Genomic DNA, 24,475 nt, shown 5'->3' on the forward strand with positions numbered 1-24,475 from the left:
CTATTGTGTGTTTTGTTTGAGTTTCCGGCAATCAGAATCAGAGAAACTGTATTAATTCCAGATGGGAAAAAAAAAGGCCGGACTCGAGCCCAGGCTGGCCACACTCAGCCATGCACCATAGGATTGCATGCTCATCCAACTGAGCTAAACCTGCTCCCAACTGCATTTAATCACCAAAATTGGAGAAGGGATAGAGCTGTGATAGCCTAACATGAGTCAGGAAACAACCACCTTGTATTCCATTTATTTCAACGAAGTAAGTGTATTCTGATTACCACCTATTTAAACAGTAACTGTAATGGAAGACAGTTATTCATATTTTGTATTTTAAATACGTACCGCCGGTACATATATTCCGTTACTCCCCAACACTGGTTCTAGCTACCTTTGTTTTAGCATGCTGTTTGTGCAGATGCTTGCAAACAGCTGAAATTCTTTTAGCAGTAGAACTTTTCTACTGTAGGCACTTTGAAGTTTTCCTTTGCCCTTCTTGTCTATTTGTGCATTAGAAACAAATATAATATCTGTAACTCTATTCCTCAAATGGTGTAGATCAGGGGTGTGAAACAGAATGTCCGAGTCCAGAATCCACCCTGCAATGACTCCAATTCGGCCCACTGAATGGCTTTGGAAATTTGGAATGGCGGCATAAATGTTGGACTTTTAACTGTATTTTTATAACTTTTAAAACTTTTTTTTTTTTTTTACCAATAAGGCCCTTGCTCATGGCCATTCACAATACACCAAAGTAACAAAATATAACAAAATTCTGTGATTTTACACATTACGTCTTACAATCTGAGCTCAAAGAGTCATGCTGACAGATTCCTTTCATTGATTATGGCAGCATTTCTTCACCATGTAGAAAAACTGAGACATAATGTTGAAATTGCTCTTTTTTAATCTTATATTAAGATATCTAATAGATTGAATGCATAGTTATACTTTTTAAACTGACAGAAACTGGAATTTCACCATTCCAGTCCACATAAGATGTGGCCCTCGATATAAGATGATTTTAATAGCCATGACACAGATGCAATCTAAATCAGCTGATTGTAGCACAAGTGCAAGAGGAAAAAAGTGTTTTTATATTTTTTTCTCTTTTTATCCAGATTGCAAATTACTGAAGAACCTTTGTAATGCAAAGAATGACATCATTTTAACTATAATGTAATACCTGAATTTAGGAAAGGAATGTGCTACATTACCACATTATTGAAAAATGTAATTTAATTACAGTATTGAAACATTTCGGAACATATTACATGTTAACCTCAGAAATGAGAACAGGCTAACCCACTGATCCCTACATTCTGTCTGAAAATACTTTGTACAACTATCTACCTACAAATTCAAGGGTTACATTAAAGTTAGTAGAGTTTTTTGGGATTAACAAGGTCCGGGTCAGGTGTTGAGGAACCAGGACCCCCTGATGAAAAGTGGGCTACTGGAACAAGATGGCATCGGTGGAGAAGAGATTAAATTAGGGCACTGTTGGGAAGCTACTACGCAAGTAACCCCAGCAGAAAAGGTTGCATGAATAGGATAATTGACCTATGGAATCTTTGATTCCCAGCATCCAGAGTGACGGCGAAACGACTAGTATGACCCCGTATGAGCAAACACTTTGTCCAGTGTTCCAACATTAGAAAAAAGGAACTGTTCTCACGGATAGAGATTGATTGGTACAACACAAATGCTACGGAAAGGGGGAGCCAGGACAAGAGGTCGAGGGGGAGATATCATCACACCCACCCAAGATTGGGTACCAAGCCCTAAGTGCGATGGAAGAAGGATCACTGAGTGTGAGAAGAACTGACCTGAAAGATAGGATCATGGCGAAGCTTGAAACTTGGATCCTCCATAGCCGGTTACCAAGACTATGTGAAGTACCCTCAGAAGATCTACTAGATGATGTGAATGCAGAACTACGGGTAATACCTACCGTGACCATTACCGTGACTAATCAGCTGATCTACACCACAGCAACAGTGATCAGTGTGCTTGGCTACAAGTTCAATAGCCACAAGGAGCAGTACCCTCCATGGAGAACGTCTTGATGCATGTTCAATCATCCAGGTAAGTAAATCTCCAAAAGTTGATTCTGGTCATCTGGGCGTAGCGTTTTCAGTGGGAAAAACCTTTCGTCACTCATCCAAGTGACTTTTTCAGTCTCAGCTGACTGCAGGTTTCCTCAATCTTATAAACAGTACATTTGCACAATGACTGAAACCAGCCCACTGAAGGAACAAAGGGCTGGGAGGTCAGTTCCTTCATCATAATTATGTAAATTCTCATGACCATTGATTAACAACCACTGATCAAGGCCCACTGATCAAAGAGCACTGATCAATGGCCATGAGTACCATGGAGAAAGAGACTAGAGGCTAAGGTCAAGGTAGCATGGAGAGAGGTTAGCCAACCATAGGAGCTGCAAAAGGTGCAATGAAGAAGGTGCCTAAGAGCAGACCACAGCAACCTCCCTGAACAGGTTCCAGTAACCATCACAGTGGCAGACATCCAAGAAAGGGTCTCCAGTATGAAGAGTTGGACAGCTAACCGAAGGCTGGACAGTCCTGATCTCCAAGGAGCCCCAGAAGGGACTGGTCCCATCCGACTACCGGACAAGTGTACTGACTTCATGAACTAAGTTAATGAAGTTAGTACTGATGGGTGCTAGAGGAATACAATGCTCAACAGAGCTCTAGCTGGAGTGCTGAAAAGAAACCTGGAGTTATCGACTTTTAAATACAAATGCATTTTGCCAGAAACGCCAGAATCACAAAACTATTTCAACAACCGCCAAACAGCTAAAACAAATAAGCAAATGATCAGTGAGATGTGGCTTTCTCACCCGACGGCACATACATGTACACGCCTTCGGGGCTGAAAGCCAACAGCTCACAGATTCTGATATGATGTGATAACTAAATATTTGGGAAACAGAGAGAGTATTGGTTAAACAGCTGGAAGCCATTACTAATACTGCTAGCAGTTAAGCTAGCAAACCTGATTTGTTTTAAATATCCACTATACCAGGGGTCGGCAACCTGCAGCTCCGGAGCCACATGTGGCTCTTTAGTCCTTTTAGTGCGGCTCCGCGTGGTTTGGGAAAATAAATTATTATTAGTTTTTTAAGTAATTAGCTGAAGTGTATTTATGTTACACTATGTTTATTTATGTTAGTTCTTTTTTTAAACTTGTAGTTCTAAATTGGAAGATTATTGTGATATTGAAATATAAATCTAAAATTATATTCTTTTTGATCGCTCAAAATAAGCATCACACACAAGCCGGTATACCCGCCGAAACGCCGTGCATTTATTGAGACTTTCAACCCCAGGTAGGCCAATTATGGACCTTCGGATCCACATTATGTCAGCAACTATTCTCCACCGTGAACTATGTTAAAAACAACCACCGCTCACGCCTCACAGATGACAGCGTAAATGGTAAAAATGGTAAATGGTCTGTATTTATATAGCGCTTTACTAGTCCCTAAGGACCCCAAAGCGCTTTACATATCCAGTCATTCACCCATTCACACACACATTCGCACGCTGGTGATGGCAAGCTACGTTGCAGCCACAGCCACCCTGGGGCGCACTGACAGAGGCGAGCGTAAAGATGAAAGTGACTTCGTACAGCCCCAATTTGCAGAGGTTCAGGAGCAGAAGTCCCATTGTAAACATACCACAGCAGACCCGACGATGTTTCCATGAACATGCTTTTCAGCATCTCTTTATTGACCACTTTTCACACACGGGTGCTGTACGCATACAGTCGGTGTTAAAGCACACTGCCCGACACACACCAACACAACAGCATAGAGAGCACAGAAGTTAAGGTCGCGAGGCGTGATTGTGGGTGCCGCTCAGGTGCGTCCACCTCCCCTGCAGCGGCGCTGCAGACCACGCCCCGCCACACACATTAACCAGGTAAAATACATATTTAGGCTGAATTTTGCAAATATCTATTTTTCATCTTTTAGCAGCATAGTGCTTTTTTTCCAATCATTATTATTATTCTTTTTTTAAAGTCAGGTCAAGGCCCAAAGGCGATATAAGGGTGGTGGCTCACAACAGTTTTTGTTTGCTACATGGATCATTTTAGTTCAGCTGGGTGTCTTTCCTTTTGTTATATTTCTTTAAGAGTTCAAAATGTGTTCATTACATAAATAAAAAAAGTAATTTTCTCTGCAGCACTTCATGGATTTAAGCAACACATCTTAGTTGTTTACACAAAGCTCAAAGGTAAAAACAAACAAACAATATATACAGTGTTATCTTCATTTTAGATGTTAAAAAGTATTTGCGGCTCCCAGTGTTTTCTTTTGCGAGGAAATCGCGTCCAAATGGCTCTTTGGGTGTTAAAGGTTGCAGACCCCTGCACTATACCTATCATTTGTAGCTATTTAAGGAGAATATATGCTTTAATAAGGCATGTATATTTTGTAATGTGCAATAGGTTTCTATGAAGATTATAATTTATTGAGCAAAATGATCAGTTAGCAGCAGACCATGATTGTGGGCCACCAACCACCCACATAGCAAAATTGATATGGCCCGGATCTGGCCCACACAATGTGCTTACACATGGCCCACATACCACAAAGAATGACGGCCCTCTGGTGGCCCAGACCTGGTTTGCCAGAGGTGGCCCACACATGGGCCAGCACAAGGCCAGTTGCAGACACACTAGTGGTCCTGTGCTGGCCCATGTGTAGATTACCTCTGGCAAACCTGATCTGGGCCACCAGTATGTGGGCCATGTGTAAGTGGTGTGCAGCCACTGGCCAGTTGTAGACACACTGGTGGTCCTGGGGCGACCGTGGCTCAGGGTGTTGGGAAGCGCATCTGTAACCGGAAGGTCGCCCGTTCGATCCCCGGGCTCTCTGTCCGGGGATCGACAGAGAGCCCGAAACTGGTCGTTGTGTCCCTGGGCAAGACACTTTACCCTACCACCTACTGGTGATGGCCAGAGGAGCCGATGGCGCGATATGGCAGCCTCGCTTCTGTCATGTGGCTACAACTGTACCTTGAGTGTGTGAATGTGAGAGTGAATGAATAGTGGAATTATAAAGCGCTTTGGATGCCTTGAAAAGCGCTATATAAATGCAATCCAATCCTGTGCTGGTCCAGAACAGTTTCAGCTCTGGCCCCAGATGTCAGCCTAATCTGTACCTTAATCAAGCCATGTAACATCAACATGTGCCAGAACATGCGAAAGTAACATGACGAAACTCTGTTCAGACAGTGAATGGACTGATTCTTATATAGCGCTTTTCTAGTCTCCCGGATTACTCAAAGTGATCAAACAACATGTCACATTTACCCAATCACACACTTTCTCTTAACTGAGTGCTTCCTAACTACATTCACACACATTTACACTCTCGACATGTAGACTGTAGGAGCCAGGGATCAAACCACAAACCTTCTGATCAGTAGGTGAGCTGCTCTACCTTCTGATCAGTAGGTGAGCTGCTCTACCTCCTGAGCTACAGCCACCCACTGGCAACGACAAGTAAACCGTTACTAGGTTTTGGATAAAGTGTACACTCTCAAACCTTTCAAACCTGCATTTGAAACGTTGGCTACCATAGCAGTATAGTATTGCAACATGGCATTTCGGTCTTCTAACTAAAATGGGAAAATAGGAACATAAATAGTGCCATCATTGCCAGACCTGGCCCACATCATACACTCTGCCAAGACACCAGTCAGTCAGAAGTGCCAGCTTGATGCCAGATGCGGGCTAGACCTGTTTTCTATGAGCCTGGGCCACAGAAACCAAACCACAATCGAGCCAGATATAGCATGCCATCGCATAAACAGTGGCATCATTGTCAGACCTGGCCCATATCTGGTTGACAAACACTCTGCCATGACACCGGTCAGTCAGAAGTCCCAGCTTGATGCCAGATCCAGGCCAGACCTGTTTTCTGTGAGCCTGGGCCACATAAACCAAACCACAATCGAGCCAGATATGGCATGCCATCACATAGACAGTGCCATCTATGCCAGGCCTGGCCCATATCTGGATGGTAAATGGTAAACAGCCTGTATTTGTATAGCGCTTTACTAGTCCCTAAGGACCCCAAAGCACTTTACACACATCCAGTCATCCACCCACTGGTGATGGCAAGCTACATGTAGCCACAGCCACCCTGGGGTGCACTGACAGAGGCGAGGCTGCCGAACACTGGCGCCACCGGGCCCTCTGGCCACCTCTGGCAAACCTGATCTGGGCCACGTGTAAGTGGTGTGCAGCCACGGGCCAGTTGTAGACACACTGGTGGTCCTGTGGCGACCGTGGCTCAGGGTGTTGGGAAGCACCACCACCAGTAGGCAACGGGTGAAGTGTATTGTCCAAGGACACAAAGACCGAGACTGTCCAAGCCGGGGCTCGAACCGGCAACCTTCCGATTACAAGGTGAACTCCCAACTTTTGAGCCACGATCGCCCCAGCCATGATCGCCCCGGTTGTGGCTGGGGCGATCGTGGTATGGATGACATACGTCTTATCATGTCAGAAGTCAGCCAGCAGTGCTGGCTTGATACCAAATCCGGGCCAGACCTGCTTGCTATGTGGGCACTACCAACACACGCAACACCAAAAGAGTGCCAGCAGTGAGTTAGAAAGTCAATAATTAATGTTCATTGTAATAAAAGAACATTCAGTGCAACAGTGTTGTTATGTTAGAAGTTATTAATTGTTACCAGGGCTGGACTGGCCATCGGGCATACCGGGCATTTGCCCGGTGGGCCGCTCGTGATTTTTCGTTTTTATGGGCTGATGGGGTTTTATTTCTTTTCTTTTTTTAACGGTATAAATGGTGGTCGATTGGCCAGTTGGTCATGATCGACTCTGGGCTGGACCAATTACAGCCGAGGTCGAACTTTAAAGTTGAGGTGAAAAGGAACGCGATTTGTCCCGTTCCTCTTCAGCTAGAAAGTTGCTAATTCAATCATGAAACTGATCAATGATCAGCTGATCGGCTTTTCTCTCTGTGCCAGAAAGAGGAAACCAGCAGATGTCGCGCTAAACAAAAGCAGCACGTTTAAGCTTGATCAGCTGTCGTTAGAATTTATCTAATATTCATTTCTAGTATCAGCTGATGTTTGCTGGAGCCACAGCTGTAAAAGCTGCTGGTCATGATATCAGTTTAGATATGTGGTGAGAGGGAAACATGAAGATGAAACCAGGAGATGTCCTTACTGAATCATCAGAGCTGAACAGGTGATGGAGAAACAGGTTTACCTTTTAGGTGACATGAATGAGTTGAAGGGAAGTTATGAACTGTTTCTGAGAGACAAATAACACCAGGATCCTTTTCTACGTAGCTGACAGCTGGTAACTGTGCAGGGGTGGGTCTAGCAAAGTTTTGCCAGGGGGCCAGGTAAGGCATTAACAGGGAAAGGGGGGCACAAAGAAATACTTTTCTTTCTTATTCTTATTTAAAATGTCTAGCTTTTAATAAATAATTATCTGAATCTTACAACCAAAGTTTTCATCTGATGTAAAATGTATAGAAATCCATTATTGTATTCAGTAAATATTAAGTCTAGTATATACCCTAGTAACTTATATTATTCTTTCTTTTGGGAAGGTACCATCTGTGCAGTCTGCAATTCTGTTGGTTCCCTATTTTTTTTCTTTTCTTTTTTTGCTGGGAGTTGGCAACCCTATTAGTTAGATATATATCATTATAAATTAGGTTGTTTTATATTTTTGCTAAGTACTGTTTAGAATACCAGAATATAAGTTTATTATAAAGGCTTTATGGCTTTTCCTATAATACCATGGTGGGCCGGTCACTAGTCAAAATGCCCGGGCTGATTTTTTGTCCCAGTCCAGCCCTGATTGTTACTGGGTGAAGCTCTAAAAATAAGATGGTGTCCTTATTACTTGTCATGAGGACACAATCACTATGACAGAAAAACAGGATATAGAATGTCACCACACTAATTCTTTAACATCTATTGTCACAGTACAGATTATTATATATCCAATCATACAGATTAATAAGAAGACACTACATTTGGCAGACAGACACAAAGAAGTCAACAATTTGGTTTATATACCCAAACACAGAGAGGCAAGCAGTCACTAGAATAAATGTAGTTTTTGGCAAGCTGACATTAATGCTTAGCATATTTTCTCTCAGACTGGTAAATGTTGCCCCTCCCTGGTTCAGCTGGTGATAGTTTCTCTTTTATGATAGATGTTATGTGACATGTTGTGTGGGGTTGCATATGTGTTTTTTAGTTATAGAGAGAAGATAAGTAAGGCATGTCAGTTAAGTAGCTTGTGGGCATAGAAAGGAAACTGTCACTACTGTGATGATGAATGAGAGAGAAAGAAGAGCACCTTTGGGTGGGCAGGTCTGTCTGACAAAATGTCAGTCACCTAGACAGTATGCGGGGGAGCAAATGCGTGTATTGGTGTGTGTGTGTGTGTGTGTGTGTGTGTGTGTGTGTGTGTGTGTGTGCGTGTGTGTGTGTGTGTTTGACTGTGTTTCACAAGGGCTTAGAAGGCCCTGTAAAGGGAGCTGTTTTTTTCCTGTCAGCCAGGTTTATACCTTAAATCCCTGTTAAGCAGTCACACTGAGAGTTGTCTGCCTCTGAGATAAAGCCTGATAACACATAGGAACAAACTGAAACACACGGACAGTCATGTCAGCTTTTTTGACATTATGCACTTTAATCTGTCAGGAGCTTCCTGAAACAGAACAAGAGTAAGTTGATGTGGTGTGAAAAAAGCATATGCCCCCTTCCTGATTCCTTATTTTTGTATATGTTTGTCACAATCTAATGTTTCAAATCATTAAAAAACTGTAAATATTAGCATAGATAACACATGGGAAGGTTTTTTTTCCCCCCTAATAATAAAACCCGTACGTTTAGAAACTGCATTTTGTTTTTGCTTGTGTTATCTTTGACTAACTTTTAAATTTGTTTGATGATCTGAAACATTTAAGCATGACAAACATACAAAAAAGATATCCGGAAGGGGGCAAACACTTTTTCACAGCACTGTAAATGTGGGAAGCAAACTATTAAATCTGTCTGTAAAAAGCAAGAATGGGATGGATGGTCATGTCCATGCCTTAAATGTCATATTAGACATTGACCATACAAAATCTCCTTTTAACTGATAGAAATTCGTAGGGAAATATCTTAAAACAATTTAAATCTTTCAGTTAAAAAATGTAAAACATAAGTAAACTAGTTTTTCAGCCTCACAGGATGTTTCTAATTTTAGAGAAATTGTACAAATGCAAGAAACCAGTACTACATATTATTCATGTCTGTGGGATAAGAGAACTGAGGGAAGAACTAAACTAAAGCAACTGAGAACTAGGTACAATGAGTAATTATTTAAACTGAACTTCAAAATAGCTGGGTAATATATCCAGGACCATGACACAATGCCATAATTGTAGTAGTAGGACACAAGTAGTATCACAATTATGGTAAAGATGTAAACCTGATGAGCACCTGGATGAGCACCTCCTTTCCTCAGTGAGAACACTGAAGATGGATTGTGGATGGGCCTTGCAGCATGATAGTGACCCAAAACATTCAGTTCAATTCAGTTGTAATTATATAGCACCAAATCACAACAACAGTTGCCTCAGGGCGCTTTATATTGTAAGGTAGACCCTACAATAATACATACAGAGAAAAAAACAACATTAATATGACCCCCTATGAGTAAGCACTTTGGCAACAGTCGGAAAGAAAAACTCCCTTTTAACAGGAAGAAACCTCCAGCAGAATCAGACTCAGGGAGGAACAGCTAACTGCCGTGACCAGTTGGGGTGAGAGAAGTAAGACAGGTCAAAAGAATGCTGTGGAAGTGAGCCAGATATTAATAACAAATATGATTCAATGCAGAGAGGTCTATTAACACATAGTGAGTGAGAAAGGTGACTAAAGAAGAAATACTCAATGCATCATGCACTGTAAAAAAAAATTGTAATATAAAAGTACTGTGTATTTTACAGTTTTGTACTGTTTTTCTAGAATATCATTAAATTTACATAAATAGACTGTGATTTCACATTGCAAATGTAAAATGACATAAAATCACTGTAAATGTAATAAAACAATTTTTTTTTTTTTTAAATATATTTGTCTGTACATATGCATATTTAGATTGTTAAAATATATTCACAAATATATCATAATTTCATAAATATTTGTCAGTTATTTGAAAGATTGAACTGTTAAATTCAAATGTAATACTATGGAAAAATATATAAAATGGTTCTTATAAACCTTTTTTACATCAAATATTTAGGGCGATCGTGGCTCAAGAGTTGGCAGTTCGTCTTGTAATCAGAAGGTTGCCGGTTCGAGCCCCAGCTCGGACAGTCTCGGTCGTTGTGTCCTTGGGCAAGACACTTCATCTACCACCCACTGGTGAGGGGCCGATGGCGTGATATGGCAGCCTCGCCTCTGTCAGTCTGCCCCAGAGCAGCTGTGGCTACAACTGTAGCTTGCCTCCACCAGTGTGAATGAATGAATAGTGGAATTGTAAAGCACTTTGAGGGTCTCGAAAAGCGCTATATAAATGCAATCCATCATTATTATTATTTAAACCAACTGTTAAATGTACAGAAATATAAAGTTAAGTATTATTATTCATATTGCCGCATTCATTGACCTTGTTTATAGGTAATTTCATTGTTTAATCACATTAAAATGTTCCTAACTTAATGTTTAAAAGCACTTGAAAAGGCAAAATCCCATGTAAAATTAGGGCAACAAACTGTATTTTCATTACTGAAAATAACTGTATTTTTATGAGAAAGTTATTTTCTGTTATTTTCTGGTATTATTTTGGCGCCCCAGCTGCCGGAATATTACTGTTTTTTTAGGATTTTTTTTTTTTTTAACAGTGTGGGAATCCCCCAGTAGCCTATTGCACACCTATTGCAGCATAACTAAGGGAGGATTCAGGGTCACCTGATCCAGCCCTAACTATATGCTTGAGCAAAAAAGTTTTAAGTGTAATCTTAAAAGTAGAGATAGTGTCTGTCTCCTGAATCCAAACTGGAAGCTGGTTCCACGGGGGGGGGCTGAAAATTGAAGGCTCTGCCTCCCATTCTACTTTTAAATACTCTAGGAAACACTGATAAATGTTCAGCTTCTATGCCATATGTTAAAACAAGATCTAGAGTGTGATTAATGTGGTGGATGGGTTCTTTTATATTTTGGCAGAAGCCAATTGAGTGTAGTAACAGATTAAATCTCATGTTGAAGCTATCATTTTTAGCATCTTCATGGATGTTAAATCACCCACAATAATTATTTTATCTGAGCAGAGCACTAAATCAGATAAAAAGCCTGAGAAATCAGACAGAAATTCTGTGTAAGCCCCAGGTGGACGATAGATGAGAACGAATAAGACTGGTTTCTGAGTTTTGCAGCTGGGGTGGACAAGGCTAAGCATCAGGCTTTCAAATGAATTAAAAGGCTGTCTGGGTATTTGGTTAATAAATAGGCTGGTGTGAAAAATTGCTGCCAGTGTCAGTCATTATGCAAATGTGCTGTTTATAAGGTTGGGGAAACTTGCAGCCAGCTGAGACTGCAGAAGTCACCTGAATGAGTGACGAAATGTTTCTTCCCCTTAAAACCTTACATCCAGATGATCAAAATCAACTTTTGGGGATCTTCTTACCTGGATGATTGAGCATGCATCAAGACAGTGTTAGGGACCATTTCAGTTACTACTAACATCCCAGACAGCAGCTAACGTTAAAGTTCAAGTCACTTGGTTTCATGCTATTCATTGCAAGAGAATTTCAGAACACCAGTCATACCCCAAAGTGGTTAAAAAGAGTACTACACTGATGTTGAGGAAGACATGCTCTACCGCTTTAACCTACATGTATGTTGGAACAAAGCGAGAGAGAGAGAGAAAGAGAGAGATGAAAAAACACAATCCTGCAACAAGGGCTCGTCAATGGAACACAGAGAGCACCTGCTTAAACAACAAGTCAGATGTGACCTGAAATATTCCTCGTGTTTTTCAGTTATGGTGGCTCTGGATGTGACTTTTCTCATAATTTCTTGCACAACAGACATTCACACAACATCACAAACACAGGAAAAGCTGGCATTAATAATTAAGGCATTCCTTCCAGTAAAGATTTAAACCTTTACATAGTCTTATGTCGAAAATAACGTATGAGAACAGCATACCAATTTCACAACCAAACAAATGACTCCTGTATACCTCAGAAACCATTGAATCAGACCCTTATGTTCCTAATGCTGATTACAGCTGTAAGATCCTTTGTGATACTGTCCATACAAATTCTGGCACATCGACTAAAATTCCTGAGTTTTGTGATCATTTGATTCCATCAAATGACTTTACAAGGCCTACAACACCCTTGAAATCTGCAAAATTGGTGTTATTCCTTAAGAGCTAAATGTAACAATGTGTTGTCCCTGGAGCAAATACTGCGTGTAAACACATGGCCTGGAGATGCTTTGACTGGACAGCAAAAGATTTCTTCTGTCACTCGATTACATAGCGCAGATGAAAAGGTCGCTGATGTGTGGTGGCTATGTTAAAAATTCATGACTACATCTGATTTTCCCCAAAACTTGGAAAAGTCCCCAACCTTTTTTGTGCCACGGACCTGTTTATGTCCGACAATATTTTCACGGACCGGCCTTTAAGGTGTGGAGGATAAATACAACAAAATCAAACCAGTACTGGTACCCAAAAAATAGAAGATTTATTCATAACACAAGGGAAAAGACCCAGAGAAACTGAGTTACCGATAAAAACACTAAAAAAAATTACAATAAAAACCTTGAAAACCATAAATTTCACACCCGAGCCTCAACTCTCGCAGCCCGGTACCAAACGACTTACGGACCGGTACCGGCCCGGGTGTTGGGGACCGCTGCTCTAATGTGTATATAAATGTCATGTCAGTTGTTCTTTGGGGAGTCCCTGAGGAGTATAAAAGGTAAATTCCCACAGGACTTAACACAAGACATATCATTACATCCATTCATAGGACCCACTCTAGAAAACCAACACAAATAATGAGTGGATAAGTTGCATCTGTTACAGCCATTAATGATTTACAGATTTTGCGAGAGTTTTCACTGAAAACTCTAGGGAAAACAAATACATGCACCTAGGCCTATGTCATGACAAAATTGAATGGAACTTCTTCTGTGTTCCATATTTATTCCTAACGAGTTAGGGGTTGCTGCAGCTGATGGGTTATTTACAAAAGGACTCTCTAATTTCGAAACATTGGCTAATGAACTTGAAGAGAACGTTGGCACAGAGACTTATGTCTGAGTGACTGACTGACAATATTTTTCAAATGGAAACAAAACACTTTGTTGGTCTCTCTGATCACAAGAGCCATTCTAAGCTTTGGCTCTCCTAACATAGAGTGGATGCTGTGTGTAATCCCCTTTATTAGAGGCCTGTTTGTTAGAATAACTGATAAATTTGTCATTCATCTAGTGGCTTCTTTAGCTGAAAAACAGCCTCCCCCTGAATTAACAACCTGATATAAATCGTATACCTAACTGGAAACCTCCCTATCATGATTTTATAAATACACATTCCTTAAACAGTGAATAAAGTGAAGATATATCAATTTTTAAAAGTTTTTAGTTTTTAACTTTTAGAATGCCTACAAAACAGCTAAGGCTGTTTCATTTTCAAATTCATAGTGTGTTTACTTAAAATCCAGATCTCTAAGCACTGATGTTTTAGGAAGTTTTTATCATTATTATTGATATTTGTTATTGAGTTTTATTGATACCTATTAAAAAACACTTGGTATGTGACAGCAACTTTCTTGTACAAAGGGTGCATGTGTGAAAATGAGAAAGAACAGGTCTAAAAGTGCGAGCAAGCTGTATTCTGGCATTATTAATATCAGCAGGTGCCTATATGACTGAGAAGAATACTCAGTAATAAGTAAGCTTTTATCAATACAAGTATAAAGGAGCTGTTTATTCTTTAATGCTGGTATGAAAACTTTTCAATGTGTACTGATCCCTTTGTAAAGGTTTTGTTCAATGAATGTCAGAATGAATGAGTTTATTAAATGTTTGTTCAACAGTCATTTTGTTTTTGCATGGCATACAGTGGCAGTGAAGGACAACTAATAATTGTAGTTTACCAGCATAATTTGTGAAAAGAAGACCACTAAGCTCAAAGGAAAAATCATGAGGAACTCTACCCAGGAAAAGTATTTAATAGTTATTCTTGTTAGTTAATCTGAAGTAGTAGGACTCACTTTGGCCATACTGACTGTACTGATAGCCGGCAGCAGCCACAGATGGGTCCATGCTGTAGCTAGTGGTGCTGTATGTGGGGGGACAGTAAGACTGGGAAGAGGGAAGGCTGTCCACCGTCTTAATGGAGGCCTCAGCTGAACGCTGGCTGCAGCTGGCTGAAATACTGTTGGATGATGTAGAGTCCAGAGTGCTGTGGAGAGGTGAGATTGGGAAGTCGTGCTGTGTTTGAGAGGACACACCACTGGAGTTACTCAGGATGCTCATAACCTGCAAATAAAGAGAAGATGCATCAGAATTTACCACAGGCAACAGAGCAAAATATCTTGAGGACCACTAGTTTATGCATAAGAATAATTCTTAATCATCTTGATGAATACCTAAGCTTTAATTTGTTGCCACCAAAAGGTTATTGGTTCTCACAAGATATGCTGTCACATGATTTGTCAAAGTTCTTTCTCTCTGCAGGTCACAGAAAAAGGCACAAAATACACTTTATAAAGTTGCATGTTTAGTGTGTTTTTATTATTAGCTTATACACTTAAAGGACCTGTGAGTTCACACCATGGTGAGGCCTCTTTTATCTCATCCATTCACAATTCACAAAAACAGCTATTCCTCTTAGACCATTTGTCAGAATTTAATTGAACTTACAATCAATTATCACATAATAATCTTCATCCAAAATATCCTCAAGGTCAAGGGCATTTTTCCATTTTCACAGCATGACGTCCATCCACAATAAAAGCAAAGTCTTGTCCCTGATGTGCTGAACAATATTAAGCAGCATCACATCTTTGCTTTTTGCAAATGATAGTAGTTTCTCTCAGTATCTGCACAGGGAAGAAGACCCTGGAGAAGACCCTTTGACCTTCCCATATTTCTCATAAGTTGCAGACATGTTTCAGAGTATAGATAGAAAGTATCTGAATAGGATGACACAGACATACAGTGGTTAGCACTGTCACCTTACCACAAGTAGGCTCTGAGATTGACTCAACCAGCTAGTCGGAATCGTTCTTTGCATATTCTCCCCGTGTCTTTGTGGTTTCTCTCTGTTTTTTCTCCCACAGTCCAAAGACATGCATGTTAGGTTCATTGGTGAAATTGGCTCTGAGTGTAAATAGTGTCTTGTTTCTATATGTTAGACCTGTCCATGGTATACTATGGATGGACATTTAAATCATAATCAATCAACATAACCGCTATTGTGACCATCCTACTAAATAGGTTTACTGAACCAGTATAAACAAACTAAACCACTGGAATTCCAGATATGTGTCTAAAAAAATATAAACATAGTGTAAGGAGGAGATATTGGAACCTGTAATCTACATGCTACTACTGAATTTACCAATGCACACCAACAAATAAACATTATGTACAATGTAGACAGGACACATACATACAGTACAAGATTCACCTGGAAATGCTAACAATGTGATTCATTTTTTTCTACTTCTAAGAAGCAACATTCACTCAAGCATGAAATGGTTTACCTTCTTTAATGTGAATCTCGTAAGCTTTTCTAATAAGGCAATTTCATATCAGAAGAATCATCCTTCACTTTAGCCTGGACAATTTTGGCTCGGTTAGCTCCTGCAGCTACACTGATAGTTAATAAAATAAAAGTTGAAAAAACTTAACATATTAAACATACCCACAAAGGTAGGTTCTCACTTCTGCACTTCTTTTGCACTTCAGACCCAGTGACACACTCAGACAAAAATTGGTTTATCCCAGGTGCAAAACTCCCAAACATAAGCTAAACAACATAGTGTATGCTGTACAGTGCAGTGAGAAGTGCACAGACCTCTACATTGGAGAAACCAAACAGCCACTTCATGATGATACAATATAGAAGAGCCACCTCAACAGGTCAAGACTCAGCTGTAAATCTGAATCTAAAGGATAAGCATCACTCTTTCAAGGATGCCAATGTTTACAGGTTGGACAGAAAAGACGGATGGTTTGAAAGAGGAGTTAAAGAGGCCATCTATGTCCACTGTGAATGCTGATCTTTGAAAAGAGGGGGTGGCTTACGACACCAAATGTCCTCTACCTGCAATGCAGTTTTGTGATCCCTTCCCAGGTGCATCAGGTGATCTCAATAGATCACATGATAGGCTGAGGCAATGTCTCACAATGGTTTCACCCAAAACCTATCCTGATAACGACCCATGTGTTTTACACACCTTGGCTCATGCGATGAGGCACATGATCGATATTGGGTCAACAACCTCTTAAGAGGAAACTCCCACTAGGGAATTTGGCTTCTTCAGTCCTAGAACCATTTGAACTGAAGAACCTTCTCGGATGAGAGGTGAAATGTCTTAAAGAAGTTTAAAGAAGTCCAGTGACTTTCTTCTCAAGATCCTTATTATTACCCAGAAAGCATTTAGTATCACATTATCACAAAATGTCCCGAAATGAATGAGCACTGTGTATATGTAGAACTGAACAACATTTTGTTTATTCAGATCGTATTTGATATTTTAATTCAAAACACACAACAGCAGCTCAACATACATATGTTAAGAGTCTTTATAAAGACACAATGTAAGATGTAGAAGTAAATGGCCACTCTACCATACTTGGACTGTTTGCACTGGAAGCTGCTTGAAAGCCTTAAGTTGCTCCTCAATTATCATTTATTCATACTGTGCCTTGATACTACACATGTGAGGAAAAAGCACACACACAAAAATAAGATAATCCAAAAAGTGGTATTAGTTTCTTTCAGCTAAATGTCGAAATGGATCAACTCATGAAGAAGAGTTGTGAAAAGATAAGCGTGAATAGGTTGGAATAATGGGAACTGAACATTAGAAATGGCCGATCATAATGACACCAAAAATTAATACCACATCATCAAGTAGACTGAAGGAAAAAATAAGGCTGATGTCCCGACAAAGATAAAAATCTGAATCTCGTGATTCCCAAAGAATGAAAGGTGGACCCAAGCATCCCCTCTGACTTTGAGAGACAAGCCACTGACTTTGCAGACAAAGCTCAGGAGAAGCTATGGCAGAAAAAATGGCAGAAAGGTTTGTAATGCTATATAATAAGTAGTGGTGAACTAAAATAGTCCTAGAAGATTGGCAGAGAAGAGCTTTAGTCAAGATTCTTAACAAAGGCAAACATCTGAATGGATCAAATGTGGAGCATCACTCTGCTCTCAGTGCACAGATCACAGATTGAGCTGCTGTGTCAAAACTGAAAATAGCCACATAGACTTCCCATTACTTTTTCTCTGGGCTATGTCATGCAAGAAGCTGGGGAACACATTGGAGCCAGTAGCCACTGGACTGATGATGATTGCCCAGCAATCTGGACTTCCTCAAAGAGGATGAGATGACGCTGCAAGATGCAAGGACTGAGCTTGACCTTGAAGCCCCCTGAAAGTGGCCACTGGAGTGCTGAAGTTAAGGATCATGAACAAAAATGACCAAGTAATGAGCAGACCTACAAAATAAACTGGAGAAAGAGCTGGAGAGTTTCACCTACCTAGATGAAAAACATGTCAACTTTCACATCAGGAAGGTGAGAGATGGAGGATGAAGTCCTCACCATCCATCCCCTTAAAAATCAAGATTCACCTGCTTATTTCCATCATGATCCCTATGGCTATTCCAGAGTAACCTGGAAGAGGTCAGCAACTATTAACAAAAACTTGGCTTTTTTCAGCAAAGGTCCTTGACCAAATTATTAAGCTCCAATCTGACAATCACATCACTTAAAAAGTGACTCAGCAATACTCTGAATAATCAGAATAATCTGACTAGTCAGCCATGCCCTTTAAATGGAAAACCATTGGATAGGTTTTTTATGGCCTTTAAAAATTGATCTTCATCACATTTCATATATCAGGTATATGGTACCATGAATACATGGCACCATATACCTCAATTTCAATACCATGAAATTGAGGGCATTTGATTGAACGCCCACAATCAAAGACTGATAATATCAGTGCAGCAAATATTTACCATTCTTTTTGCTCGTTGGTAGATTCATCTTGTCAGCTGACAAAAAACAAGAAACGTCAGTGCAGCCGCTGAAGTGGGCCCTGCCACGGACCCTATCCTTGGTTCAGGGAACGGGGGTGGCTACCAGGGTCAGCAGGGGAGCTACTTTGCCTTCCACCCCCAATCCTTCCCTCCCCATCCCCAAATGCCTCCCTCTTCCTGCTCCATCACTTCACCACACATGCAGGCCTTTGAGGTACAGGTGTGTCATTGAAGTGCAGGAGAGGCATTCCTTTCCCATTGGGGTGGGCACACTAAACATCGTCCAGAGGACAGTCTGTTTATTCAGCCTCACCTCTGGTGCTGATGCCCACATCTAAATACGCTAATACTGCCGCTTTCTGGCAGAGAGTATCATGCCCCTTCCATCTTGATGCATTCTCAATCATCCAGGAAAGTAAATCTCCAAAAGTTGAATCTGTTCATCTGGACGTAGCGTGGAGACTGAAGAAGTCACTTGGATGAGTGATGAAACGTTTCTCCCACAAAACGCTACGTCCAGATGAACAGATTCAACTTTTGGAGATGCCCCTTCCATGTTTTAAATGCACTTTAGAACAGAAAGCTGCAACACCACATATGAATGGCCGGATTCACAAGATCCCAATTCGATTCGATCCATGATTTGATTCGATCCACGATTCGATTTGAATCGGGGAAATTTTGCCTCTGACAGTCAGAAATATTATAATTCTGATCATTTATCAGTACATATCCATATTTTTATATCATAAAAAGAAAGCTGACACTTTATCAAAGGTGTAAGCATCACAGCAGATGCCTTTGTGTCAAAGTAACTGAGCACAAAACACATAAAAACATGAGGGAGATTTTCCTGGCCTGGGTTTTTATGGCAGATAACCCCCTTAAAAATATTCTGCAGTAGCACAAAAACTGAAGAAAACCGTGAATTAACATATAAACATTACCTGATGCTGCTGAAGTGAAGCAGAGCAAAGTTACCGAGGTTTAATTAGACACACAGCTAAGCATTTTGCAATTTTGCATAATTTTAAAAAGGTTAAATTTCTTCAGTATTGAAAAGTACAAATGAGAGTTTCTTGTTCGAAGTCAGTTAAATTAAAAAAGAAAAAACAGCGGCCGGCAGCGCTATACATAACGGTAGACTGGTGGGTAATAAAGCAAGGAATAATGCAGAAAACAGAGATTTTTAGATGGGAAACTGTTCTTGAAGTACACTGAGAGAGAGCGAGAGAGAGAGAGCTGTGCATGAAGTGTCATTTTATCGTGGTGGAAGCAAAACAGCAAAAGTAAGAGGGAATTCATGACGAGGTTTATGGGAAGCGAAATGTGAAGAGTAGTTTGGACTTCTTTTGGTGCTGGTTCAGTCAAATTTGATTTGAGAGTGACGAAACCTACAGCATTAGAATCAAGTGCAAAAAAAGACGTTAACACAAAGCACAGAGCTGACACATCAGAATCTGCAAGCTGTCAGCTTTCAGCCCCGATGGCGTGTTCATGTATGTGCCGTCCAGTGAGAAAGCCGACATCTCACTGATTCTGATGGGTCTGGTCTGTGCTTTGTGTTTACGTCTTTTTGCGGAATCTGTTTACCTGCTCTCATTTATTGTTTTAGCTGTTTGGTGGTTGTCGAAATTTTGTGAGGTTTAACCTGAGATTATGGCATTTCGGGCAAAATAAATGTATATTTAAAAATTGATTCAGGATTTTAATGAATCGATATTGCGCTATTCAAGCTAGAATCGATTTTAATCAGAAAATCAATAATCAAAACCCACCCCTAGTCTGCTTGTCTCCACCCCGGAACAAAGGGAAACATCGCCTGGGTCTTGGGGCAGATTGCCCCTCTGGGGTTGATGGTGCCTGGACCTGGGGGTATAAAGTATGTTTGGGGAGTGTGAGTGTGTGTACAGTGGCCATTTCTGTCTTTTCTCCATGTTGGACGAGTGCTGAGTATTTGTATATGTGTGCATGAGGATGGGAATGCATGTTTGTGTCTGTGTTTGAGGGGGCCTGAGATGTCGCCCCCCCCCAACACACACACACACACACACACACACACACACACACACACACCAGCACACACCATAGCTGCTGGGTGACCCTCCTCAGCTCTTCTCTACACTGTAAAAACGATAACTAGTAATTGTTGATTTGAGTAAAGTTTTCAAATTAAACTGACTTAGAAATAAAACTTTCCATTTACAACCTAAAATAGCTTGTCTGCCCAACAAATTTCTTCCATTGTTGTCCTAACTAAGATTTTCTAGCGAGCATAACAAAGATTATCAACTTTTGAGTAGATTTTTGAGTCGAGTTGGGAACCAGTGGAAACCCGTGAGGTGACTGGCACACGTGTGGTCTGAATAAGTTTGAACTAGACCAAACGAGCCTGAGCAGACTGTGTGATAGTGGTTTGTCGGTGTGTTCTGAACTGAAAACCTGCTAAGAAACTTTGAACAAACGTGGCCAAAGTTGGATGAAAATTACAATTTTTCGACCATTACGGATTTTACCTGGTCTGAAGTTGGAGTGTATTATTTGACCATTTTTGGACAGGTGCGGGAGCTGCCGGCCATTTGCCCTAGCAGGTAAGCTAACGACATCTGTTATTAGGATTTTCTACGAGCGCTAGGCTGCATCCTCCTGAGGACCCAGGAGGGTGGAACAGTAAAGCACTGAAAAAAAGCCAAACAATAACATATTTAAGTCATCTAAGGGACTTATATATCATGTTTAAGCTAGCGAAGGACCGCGGGGGGGGTTGAAAATGATATGCCAGGAGTTCGCTGTTCTCGCTGCTCTAGCGAGCCTTGAATCCCAGCTAGCTATCGAAGCTGGTGGTAACAGACGCCTCCAGCGTAGAAGCATTTTTGCAAAAATGTGTTGTCTTAATAAACTGAGGAGATATTTGAAATTTACACAGCTACATTCTCGCCTGAAAATATCTTAAAAGTTTACTTTGTGACCCAGAAAGAGTAATAAGAGTAATATTAAAACTAAGTGGCTGCCGCCATTGTTTGAAACTAGAATCGGCTGGGCCGCGCTATGAATTCTGGCATAGGGTGGGCCACGAAGGATACACCTGACCCATCCTTCAAAGCTGTGGAAAAGTATTGTATTGTTTTGAGAGCCTTTTGTTGGTGGAGTATTGATTTTATGTACAATTCCACGGGTAGACGCGATCTGTACGGTCCGACTTTGCATCGCAGCAGTAAGGATCGGGAGTCCGATCCGTAACTTTTTTTTCTAGTTTTTTTTCTCTACATTATATTGAAATGTTTCATTATTGCAAACATTTTCTCTCAGGCGGAGAGAGGTCGTGGAGTGTCAGCCTATGGTATCTGAGGTCCAGGAGAGATGACCTGCGCTGTTTTCCTCTGAGGAGGTAAGACTGTCCTAATTTATTTATAATTTAATTATTATTCTAATTGGGCATGATTTATACTTATGTTGAAGTAGTACGGTATTTGCTGGGGTAATGCATTGGCCAACTTTATTATCTTGTGCTACCACTCCAGTCAAGGCCCTTGCCAGTGTTATATTGTGAAACAGAAAGACAATCTCATAATTTTGACTTAGCATGTATTTTTTTTCTTTTTGTGCTAGAAATAGGACTTCTATAGTCTGAGACTGTTAGGGAAAGAATACTAAGGCAGGTCACAGAATCTGATTGGTCACAGATTTTGGTGCAACTTAGAACATAATATGTATTTTCATATTGATACTGGGTTTTGTGGGGGGTGTTTCTATTCCTGTGCAAAAGACGTATTCATGAGAGATTTTTGAAGTAGGTTTTGCTGTTGATAACACAGTCAGGCATATAACATGGTGCAGACTGTCCAAGACAGCTACCCAGGAATTTTCTGTGCTGAATAAATGACAATATTTTGGTGAATGTATTGTTTAGATATCTGAAAATTTCATCGGATCACAAGCAAAGACCTCCTGGGGACCTTCAATGCATCCCTTGACAAATTTGTGCCTGGCCTGCTGAAACTGTACTGGTCTAAGAAGGGAGCTCTTGGTGAGGAGATGGAAGACCTCCTGGATAAACTTGATGAACAGGTGAGTGAAGTGCTCCTTTATCTGACATTTTTAGAAGAGAGTATACTTTTCTCTTAACAGAAACTGAAAAAGATGTTGGCTTCAAACAAAACACATCAGTGGACATGTCAGTAAAAATGAATGTCATGAGTCATTGCTTTGTTCTTATTTGGCAGTATTTTATTTAATTTGTAAAATGAAAGTAAAATTGTTAACATGGTGTTGTTGTTGGTTTTTTTTGGGGGGGGGGGGTTGTACATTTTGCGTGTTGCTGGGTCTGACCTGTGCTTTACTTTCATTACTATGAGAGTTCTGATTTTGCATTGTGTATAGTACACCATGTTACTTCACTAATTGAAATTCTTGTTTTCCACTGAATACTCTTTAGACATCCAACACTGTGTCCAACGGGCACTGAGAGGCCTGCCCATTTTCCTCAAGAGAAGATGCAACAGAGGTTTTCCTGAAGTGCTTAGTAAGTACAAAAAAGTAATGCAAGTAAAACTAATTGCTATGAGATGTTTTTAGAGGATGAGTTTATCCAAAATGGAAATGTACACTTTCTCAGTGCAGTCCAGATAATTTTATAGTGGGGATTGCAGTTGTCATAACTCTCACTCCTTTTTTTTCTGCTGAGCAGCAGCTGGGCATTGTTAGTGGTTGTTCCATAGCAGAAAATATTTTTGTACAAAACTCACAAGGTGGCATTAATTAAAAGAAAATAAGCTTTTTCTTCTTAAAACCTCCATGAGTCAAACGACCAGCATGGTATAGAGGTTAAAGTTAAAATCTTTAGAAATTTGTTTTGTCTTTAGTTTTTCTTAGCTTTCAATAATTCATATTTTACTTTTCTTCAGGACACTGACATTTTGGAACCAGTGTTGAACGGTACATCAGTTGCCATCCTCACCATCTTACAAGATGACGATGCTGATACGTCTGTGCGAGAACATCCAGTTGTGTTGGAAGGGGACATCGTGCTACATAACATTCCAGATCTCTCTACTGCCCTGGCACACCTCTTTGGCCTTCTGTATGCCCTCAACATTGATTATCCAAAGCAGATGAGTTTTACCTTTGAAGCAATTCAGGCCATCTTATTTTGGCCTGGTCGGACAATATGAAGGTGAAGTGGATAAATCATTATTCGAAATGTAAATTTTAGTCAGATGAATCTGTATTGTTGAGAATATATGGTGAAAATTTGTCTTGTAGTATTGTAAAAGATTTGTTATAGTGTTAGTTTCCTCTTCATTGATGGTAACATTTCTAATAACTTTTAACTTCCATAGTTCATCATAGTAAGCCTGTGTAAAATGTCAATGTCTGGGTACATAGGCAATCGTTTGTGGCACTACCCTATTTAATGTGCAATAGTTATGTTCAGCTTTTACAAGACGGTCAGGGTGTGTGTGCGTGAATTATTAAGTTGCTGGACACTTTTCTTTTTTGGTTCTGGACTCTGGAATTTTAACGTCTCTGCTGGGGTGCTCAAAGCACCCAAAAGAAACTGGCAACATGTTTTTGTTTGTTTGTTATTTCTTTTCTTTCTTTCTTTTTGTTTTTTTTTAACAGAAATTCACCCTACTACCCATGACATTCTGAAATGTACTGAAAAGACTGTTGAACAAAATAAATAAGCTTTTAGATAACATTGAATTGTGCTTGGTTTTATTCTATATCTATTTATTAAGTGTTTTTTCAAGTATAATAACAACATACATTTTCCTTTGTTTATATAGGTAAATTTTCAACTCACTGGAGTAAGAATTGCATGATTACTCAACAAGAATATCTGTGTTTGGTGAAGGCAGAAATACATGGCATTGAAACCAGAATTTCTTTGTTAGACTAACAGGATTATCCTAATTAGGTGAACAAGAAGATCCAAGTTGGCAGAACTTGTAAATCTTAGTTAAGTCAACAACAGTTGGCAAAAGTTGAGAAAACTCAAAAATCTCTTGCATCATGTTGCCTTGAAATTTTACGTTTTCTCAACATTTTCTTTTTTACAGTGTATAGGGTGGTAGTGCGGCTGCCCCTGCAGTTCTCATCCTTGGGCTCTCGTGCTCTGCGAGGCCTTCAGACATCTGGTGTCTGGATCTCCTACATGCCTGCTTC

The 24,475-nt window shown here is 40.3% G+C and overlaps 1 protein-coding gene and 1 long non-coding RNA gene across 3 annotated transcripts in view; one reads left to right on the forward strand and one right to left on the reverse strand.

The window, feature by feature from the left end:
- The window catches only part of LOC116320559 (paired box protein Pax-7-like), an 84,630-nt gene that overhangs the window by 9,454 nt on the left and 50,701 nt on the right, over positions 1–24,475 (reverse strand). For both annotated transcript variants that reach the window (XM_031740186.2, XM_031740184.2), the window contains exon 8: positions 14,300–14,567. In XM_031740186.2, the coding sequence (XP_031596046.1) occupies positions 14,300–14,567 (268 nt within the window). The remainder of the gene's footprint in view (positions 1–14,299; positions 14,568–24,475) is intronic.
- Positions 21,639–22,802, forward strand: LOC116320560. The gene is made up of 3 exons (XR_005609709.1): positions 21,639–21,695; positions 22,218–22,375; positions 22,743–22,802. It is a non-coding gene; the product is annotated as an uncharacterized LOC116320560 (long non-coding RNA).

The sequence above is a fragment of the Oreochromis aureus genome, linkage group 20 (genome assembly GCF_013358895.1).
Source record: "Oreochromis aureus strain Israel breed Guangdong linkage group 20, ZZ_aureus, whole genome shotgun sequence".
NCBI lineage: Eukaryota > Metazoa > Chordata > Actinopteri > Cichliformes > Cichlidae > Oreochromis > Oreochromis aureus.